Source organism: Sporothrix schenckii (genome assembly GCF_000961545.1).
Source record: "Sporothrix schenckii 1099-18 chromosome Unknown Cont43, whole genome shotgun sequence".
NCBI classification, from domain to species: domain Eukaryota; kingdom Fungi; phylum Ascomycota; class Sordariomycetes; order Ophiostomatales; family Ophiostomataceae; genus Sporothrix; species Sporothrix schenckii.
Window position 1 is genome coordinate 2,279,588 of NW_015971144.1, and position 7,765 is coordinate 2,287,352.

The 7,765-nt window shown below is 56.7% G+C and overlaps 2 protein-coding genes across 2 annotated transcripts; both read right to left on the reverse strand.

The window, feature by feature from the left end:
* Nucleotides 1-3,932: 3,932 nt before the first annotated feature.
* Nucleotides 3,933-4,274, reverse strand: SPSK_02845 (uncharacterized protein; the record flags this gene model as incomplete). Its single annotated transcript, XM_016729708.1, has 1 exon — nt 3,933-4,274. The coding sequence occupies one exon, from the start codon at nt 4,272-4,274 to the stop codon at nt 3,933-3,935; it is 342 nt and encodes a 113-aa protein (XP_016589466.1).
* Nucleotides 4,275-5,161: 887 nt separating this feature from the next.
* SPSK_02285 (esterase) lies at nt 5,162-7,390 on the reverse strand (the record flags this gene model as incomplete). The annotated part of the gene is made up of 1 exon (XM_016729157.1): nt 5,162-7,390. One exon carries the CDS (start codon nt 7,388-7,390, stop codon nt 5,162-5,164), a length of 2,229 nt encoding a protein of 742 aa, XP_016589467.1.
* Between the last annotated feature and the right edge of the window lie 375 nt (nt 7,391-7,765).

The window sequence follows — 7,765 nt, forward strand, 5'->3', positions numbered from 1 at the left end:
AGCCTGAGTACAACATAGTCTTCACCATCTTTCCTTTGCGAATATCACTGTCTCGACGGGCAGCATTCCGCGCGACCTCCACAGAGGAGAAGAGGGGAAGAGGGGAAGACGAAGACAAGTAAAGGATAAAGAGAAGGAGAGAAAAGAAAAGAAAAAAGAAAATCCTTTCAAAAATGGCGCTACCCCGGAAAATTGTGACGTTGGATGGGGATGCTAATAGAAAGGTGCTAGTGGAGGATGAATTGAACGGCAAAAGACATTGATGGGGGGGAATAGACCCGAATAAGGCCGAGACGACGAGAGACGTTCTGATGTGAGAAGACAACGCAATGAGAGCTTATCTCACTGCACATTACAACGCTCTCCCCGCAGGATACGCCGGGAAAGGCGCCGTTGTCTCCGTGGCTCCGTGGGACGCCAGGAAAAGAAGGTCTCTCATGTCAGCCTGTGAAGATGAGGAGGAGAGGAGGGGAGAGAGGAGAAAATTTTCAAGCGCAGGCAGGCTGGCAGGCAAAAGTAGTGAAAACCGGGGAAAACTATGGGGAACGTTCTGGGAGACTGGGGAATGGCACCGTCTGGATGGAGAACACTGGGGCAGGGTAATATCGTGCGGACGCTTTGTTTAGGCGAACAGGCAAACCGGGAAAGCGTGTCTACTTTCCGGAGTCTGCATTTTGAGATGCCTTTTCTTTTCGTTTCTTCGGCACTCACTATTCCCCCCCTCTTGAGAACTACTCATTATTTCCTTGTGATTCTGCACCATTCTTTCTGATCATCGCTGCGCATATTGCGTCTGTTCTGGGCCCCAGATATGGCGGGGAAAGAAACTAGACGAGTCGGTTGAGAAATCACCAAGGAACGCTAAAAAACAAAAAAACGAGCATTCTCCTCGAACTGGGGAATCCTGGAAGACTTGACATCTCTGGGGAAGGCATACAGCCTCTCTTGATTTAGGGAACACGGATGGTCCCTGCCAAGACCGCATGGACGATGAACAGGTCCGTGGACCAAGCACTAACAATGTTGAGGGCCTTTGGACGAGTTCCGGAGCAATTCCTCTCTGTTGCATGCCGTTTCCTTCGTCGGGATCATGTCTCCAGCCGCGAAACAATTGCCCAACTCAGACCAAAACGGGCGGACAACACAGATGAATACACCATGCTACGCCGTACACAGCTCGGGCCACTTTCTGGCTGGTGTTGATGTTCAGTGTCGAAATGGTAAAGTGCGGGCTGCGAACAGACACTAAACCACGAGAGACAAGAACAAACACGCCAGGCACTTTGCCAGGCATTCGATTCTCACCGGACATTAGTGTGCAGTAGCGCAAGTGGACGGAGTGCAAATTATGCACCTCGCCGTTGACATCGAGTGCCTTGTCTCCAAACACAAAGTCGGGCGTCCTCCAAGCATGTGTCAATGTGGGGAGGGGGATCGACGTCGTCTGTCTTCCAAATCCGTGCTGTTCGCGACGTATCCTGTGTTATCGTCGTACTGGCACAAGCGGCGTCCGGCACCGGTAGAACACTTGCGACTACTTCGTACATGTAGCATGGCGGCGGCGGCCGGTGGGTAATGTCTTGAAGGGCAGTTGCATGCATTGCAGTTGTCTATTGTAGTTGGCGGGAGGTCCGTCGTGAAGTCCGTCGAGTGTTGCACCCTTTCCTGATGCCGATCTGCGTTGAAATGAGGAAGTGATGCGCAGAGACAACGGTCTGCCGCCGGCTGTTGTCTGTCGCCTGTCGCCGTCCAAGCTCGCCCGTTTGCCGTTGCGATCGAGCTGGGGGTCCCATTTCCCTTGCATGTGTCTGCATGTGCAATCCATACGAAGTAGCCATGGAGCAGGGCCATCTGCACGATAAATTTCGACCGTCGTTGGGTGGTGGGCGTTGGATAACGGAAAAGCCGCAAGCCGTTTGAGCTGACCATGTACGACGTAATACTGACCGTATGGTGCTCGTGAACCGTGGACTTTTGGTTTTCGTCGACGTTATCTTTGTCGTTGTTGCTTTCTTTTTCTCATTCCTTTTCTTGGCCTTTCCTGGTGCCCCTATCGCTGCTCACATCTTGTCTTGGACGATATCACGCTCCTGCAGCAGAGAGGCAGACAAGTGTCCCGAAACATCTCGTTGCAGTGGTGTGTTGTGTTGAGCAGATCGCGATCGACGGCCGATGGAAAGAAGACAGGGAGAGAGAGAGAGAGAGACAAAAGGTAACAGATGGGTGGAAATATCGTTCCGGCGACACCACAGCGCTTTTACTACTCCGCAGGCCACGGGGCCTAGTAGAGACGATCGTGCTCGAGGCCGTTGATCTCTTTTGACTTTGTGTGTATTGTCTCACCGTCTCGATGGTTGCTGTGTCCCATGGTCATTGGCCACGTACGTCGTTCGTCGTACGTCGTTCGTCGTTCGTGTTTTGTTTTGTTTTATTTTATTGTTTTCTTTTGTTTGCCATTACCTGCCGTATCATATCCTCTGGGGCGATATGCACATTGCTGGCTGTATCTGTCCGTCTCTTTCATGTGATACATCGCCGTTGAATGTTCCTTTCCTTTTGCTCATTGTTTTGGGGGAGGACTGATGTTGTCTTCGGATAGGACGGCAGTGCTGCTCGCCACAGTGCTGCTCGCCATGTTGTATGCTGGTGTTCTGTGTTTTCTTATCAAACCAAATCCTGACGACAAATACCTAGTCCATTGTTACAGATGACAGCGGTGATTGTAAGATACGAGATGGGACACAAGTAGTGGGAGACTGTGAGATGCCAAGACAATGCAGAGTATTGACTCTTGCTCCACAACCGCTCAATGCAATTGCTTTTTGGTATATGTATGCTCGGATTCTTACATCTTACTCGCATCTAAATCTCCTGATGCTTCGGCTTGTGCTTGAATGTAAATTTTGTGACGTTTGGCCTCGTTCCCTATTGCCTCTGCCGACTTTCCTCGGCATCTTCCTTCACATCTTGTCCCCGACGGGTGTCAACAGGCAGTGGGAAATAGCCGTTCGTCCTGCAAGGGAGGCCAGAAGACATCACAGTGTCCACAAGTAGCAAGCGGGCGACACCTCCAGATGGAGGATGTGATGCTACTCCATATGATGGATGTTGATGTGGTCGACCGCGTCAAACTCAACGGAGACAAGTTAAGACAGAAAGCGGACAAAATACAAAGTTGCTAGTTGACGTTGACAGGCAGAAATGTCTTGCATCGTTCCGTATGTTAGAATGTCTCTGCTTGTCTCGCTTTAGAGGGAGATCTTTTTGTTGCGACGTGGGCATGGCTCGGTGTGTCTGCAGTCTGTCTGCCTTTTTCGACCTTTTCAACCTTTTCATCCCTTGCATCCAAGCCGCCCGGTCGGTCCTGCGCGGCCTGCATTCGGGGCTTCGTCGAGATCTTGTCTGGCGTTCATACTTTGTAAATCCATCTGCAGGTCTCACCTGGCGTCTTCCGCTGACCTGTCGCCTCTGTCGCCTCTCGCTTGTGTCTCACTTTGTCGCTTCCGTCCACGCCCCCCCTCCACCGCCCGCCTCCGCCGCCGCCCTTCGCCGCCGGTGTCGTTCCCACCCCCGCACGCCCTCGCTTCGCTTCGCCTGCCGCGCCGTTAGTTCCCCCGCCCTGTCCGCCCTGTCCGCGCCCGTGGTCTGAGTCGTGTGTCTCGGATTGCGAATTCGTGGTTTGGGTTGGCGTTGGTCACCAATACCAATGGTGCGGCAGAGACGGACCTATGTCGGCCCTCGCTGGCACTGGCTCACCCTTGCCTCTGTGCATGCCTTGATGCATGCCTGTCTCAGTTCTTTTGGACTGCGTTTCAAGTTTTTCGCTTTTTTTTTTGTTTTTGTTGTTTTTGGTTTTCGATGTTTTCGACTTTCGATTTTTGACATTCGATTTTCGACTCTCGCGGCACTCTTTGCGACGAATAGCAGTTGGGTCAGGTTCCTTCCCCTCCCATCGTCGACAACGTGCCGCCATCCTCCTCCCTGCCTCCATCGACAATGCTCCACCATCCGACGATGTGCATCGTGCATGCCGGGGATGCACGCGCGACAGTGCCGTACGCTTGTAGTAGCGGTGCTTCGAAAGACAGGACTGCCGTCCAGGGTTTGCCCGCCAAGTATCGTGCGGCGTGGGAGGGATGCATGGACAAGATGGTCGGCGACTGCACCAGCAACCACGACTGTGGATAGAGGGTTGAAGGCTGAAGGCCGAGGGCCGATGGCCGGTGGTTGATGGCTGCCCTTGCCTTGATCCCGCCGTAGCCTATCCCTCCCATGATGGTTTGCAATGGTTCGCGATGGTTGCGATGGTTGCGATGGTTCTTGTGATGGCTTCCCCATTGGCTCTGTGATCACCATCAACTACTTGCTTTTGCCCCCCGCCACGACGTGGCTCCCTTCCTTGCGTGATTTAGTCGCCATTCATCGATCTGTTTGTTGGCCGACTGCATGATAGCCGTTGCCACTCGTCTCATGAAAACAAGCCGCCGACTAATGGTAAAGAAAGACAGAATGGCCCAAGTTGAAGCTGAATGCCTACGTCGTATGCCAGACAGTGGACCGTGGGTGTTGGATTCGTCAGCTGCCTTCTGCCCATTACCCGCCCCCGAGCCCTCTTTAGTGTACATCCTCCACGTACCCGTGAGACATGCCAGTGCCATGCAAGCTGAAAGGTGAAAGGACCGTACTTTGTGTGCACAGAGAGGGGTCGGTTCCAGATGCATCAGTCGGCCAATGATTAGCGGCCAGGCACATCCAGACGCCCTCCCGTGAGAGCTGCCCGCGAGACCCGATTCCAGACGAGAGGGCCACTTTGGACACAACCCGTCAGGCCAGTACCGAAACTGATGGGCGATGAACCGTGATGTGCATCATGGGGTAGTCAGTGGATATTGAGAAACGGACGGATTTGTACGAGTGTCGCCTGGTCGGCGAGACTCTCTCAGTAAATATAGACGATTGGTAGATAGCAAGGAACAAGAACGCTCGGATAAAACGCAACGAACGCATGGGGCAAGATTTCCAACCGTGTGTCTAATGTTATATCGAGAAATATGTCCAAGAGTATGTCCGAATTGTAGCCAACGTAGTCAACGTAGCCAATGTAGCCAATGTGTGTCCCAAAAAACAGTAAATCAAATGCGACTTTCTCTCCTGGCATTCGTTATTGCTCCAGCCGATCTGCCAGGTCCAGCCAAACGCGGCACCGCGCCGACTGGTCGTCCGGTACCGTCTCCATGGCCTGGTGCCCGCCCGTGTAGACAACGAGTCGCTGGCGCCGGTCGGCGTCGGTGCGCTCCTCGGGACGTCCCCACGGCACCCAGTCGGCAGCGTGTGGGCTCTTGTGCGTGTTGGGATCGAGGCTGCGCACAAATGAAATGAAGTAGTCCATCATGACGGGCACCAAGCCGGGGTTGCCATTTCGGTCCTCCTCCGGCGACGTGGAGCCGTCGTCCGGCCGGAAGTAGCTTGCGGGCGGACAGCAGATGACGTTGCGGGGCCCAAAGACGGCGGCGGCGTCCATCATGTGGACGGTGCCGAGGCCAGCGGCCATGAGGCCGGGGTCCTGCATGGCGTAGCGGTAGGCAAAGAGGGCCGGTCGAGGTGCCGCGGATTTTTCTGCCGGCACCGCGGCCACGGCATCCAGGGTATTGACCGCGGGACAGACAAACGTCACCTCGCCGTACACGTGCGCAAGCGTTGGGAACCACGGCGCATGCTGCGGCACGGCCGGCGCCTGGGGGTAGTGCTGGGCAATGATAGAGGCGGCTGTTCCCGCCTCGCCGGCCGGGCCCAGGCCGGGGTAGTTGCTGACGATGAAGCCAACGACGTCGTCTTGGCTGGCGGCGTTGGCCACCAATATTGTGCCTTCGTCCGAGGCCACGCCGTACAGCATGGGTACACGCACATAGCGTCCTTGCCGGAAGAGGACAGAGGGCCGGTCGACAATCAGGTCGCCGTCCACGCAGGGGCCCCAATAGAAGCCTGCAACGCCGGGTCCCTCGGTCGATGCATTCCCGCGAAACTGGAACGACGACGGGACATTGGCACGCTGCTGGAGCAGCTCGACGGGCGTCTTGCGCAGGCACGCGATAGCATCGCCGACGGCCTTTTCGTCCTCGTCATCTTTGAGGTCCGGGCACACGGCGTGGACGGCGCGCCAGAACTTGTAGGTGACGTCCGCACACGTCGGCAGCGTCGGCACAAACACAGACTGGGCGACGGCGCCCACAAACAGGCCGTCGTCGCGGCCACCATAGGCGACCGTGTGCAGCGCCACCGACCCCGCACCGGCCGAGCCACCATGCACGACGACGTGCTGCGGGTCGCCGCCGAAGCGGTGGATGTGCTCCTGCACCCAGGCGAGCAGGGCGCGCTGGTCGAGCAGGCCGGCATTGGGCACGACGTCGGCGTCTGTGGCGGCTGTGCCGGGCGCCGCCAGAAAGCCGTACAGGCCCACCCGGTAGCTGAAATTGACGAAGACAACGTGGCCGCCCGACCGTGCCACCACGTCGGCGCCGTCAATGTTGGGATTGCTGTTGGCAACGTAGCCGCCGCCCTGGATAAAGACCCAGACGGGAACGCCTTTGGAGTTGGCCGTCTCGTCGGCTGCATGTGCGCCGTCCTTGGCCATGGCCGACGCCGGTGCCCACACGTTGACAAACAGACAGTCCTCGGCTTGCCCGCTGCCCGGCGCTGGATCCGCACCCATGCCCAGACAGATTGGCCGGAAGTCCGTGGCCGCTTGCACGGCCGTTTCATTGTCCGGCGGAGCGGGTGCTTGCCAGCGTCGCGCGCCCACGGGCGGTGCTGCATAGCGCATGCCCAAGAACTTGTTCACGGCGATGGGGTTGGCACGCGTATCGTGATCGCTGCCTCCGTCGCTCGAGGGTGGGTACACCTTTGGGAGCCGCATGCCGGCATACTGCGCGTAGCCCAAGTTGACGCGAGGACCAACGCCGCCGCCGTCGTCGTTGTCGCCGTTCTTGTGCCGGCGGTCAATGCCGGCCGCAATGGCCAATGCAAAAAGGAGCACAACGGTGATGACGCACAAGAGGCCGGCCGTGCGGCGTCGGCGGCGTCGGAGGTGCTCGTTCTGCTGGGCCCGCGTCGTGCCCACGCCGGCACCGCCCCGCGCCAACGGACCGCGCTCGCTGCTGTGGCGACTGCTGCTGGCGTTGTCGCCGCCGCTGTCATCGAGGTAGCTGTCGCCGTCCGCATTTTCGTCTGCGCTGTCCAAGTTGCTGTCGACGTCGTCGTCAAACTCGTCTTCGTCGTGGTCATTGCCGCCGCCACGCCCGTTCGACGGACCACGCGACAGCAGCCGAATCGTCTCGGCGGCGTGCGCGTCCGATTGATCCGCTGCGGTGCGGCCGCCTTTTCGATCGGCCATGCCGTCTGGTTTGCGAGGCGCGTTTTTTAGCCGTGACAATTGTCATCCACACAGGCTGTGCAAGCCCGTTGTTGGTCGAAATGCGGCATCAAGAGATCATGAGTCGTAATTGCTGTTGGACAGTCCAGCGTCTTGATAAACACACGGCCAGACTGTCGTGCGCCTTAGAAGTATCCACACCAAGCATCCACGTCGATCATGGGTGTGTGGAGTGGCCATGCTGCTGCCCCTGACCCCCTATTCGCTCCTTCGTTCCTACTGTTTTTGCAAACATCAGAGCAAGACATGGGGAAGGAAAGAGGAAATCCCATTAAGAAGGAAAGAGCAACTGTGCGACAGATTTGCAGGTCCTTTAAACAAGTATCTATTTTACTA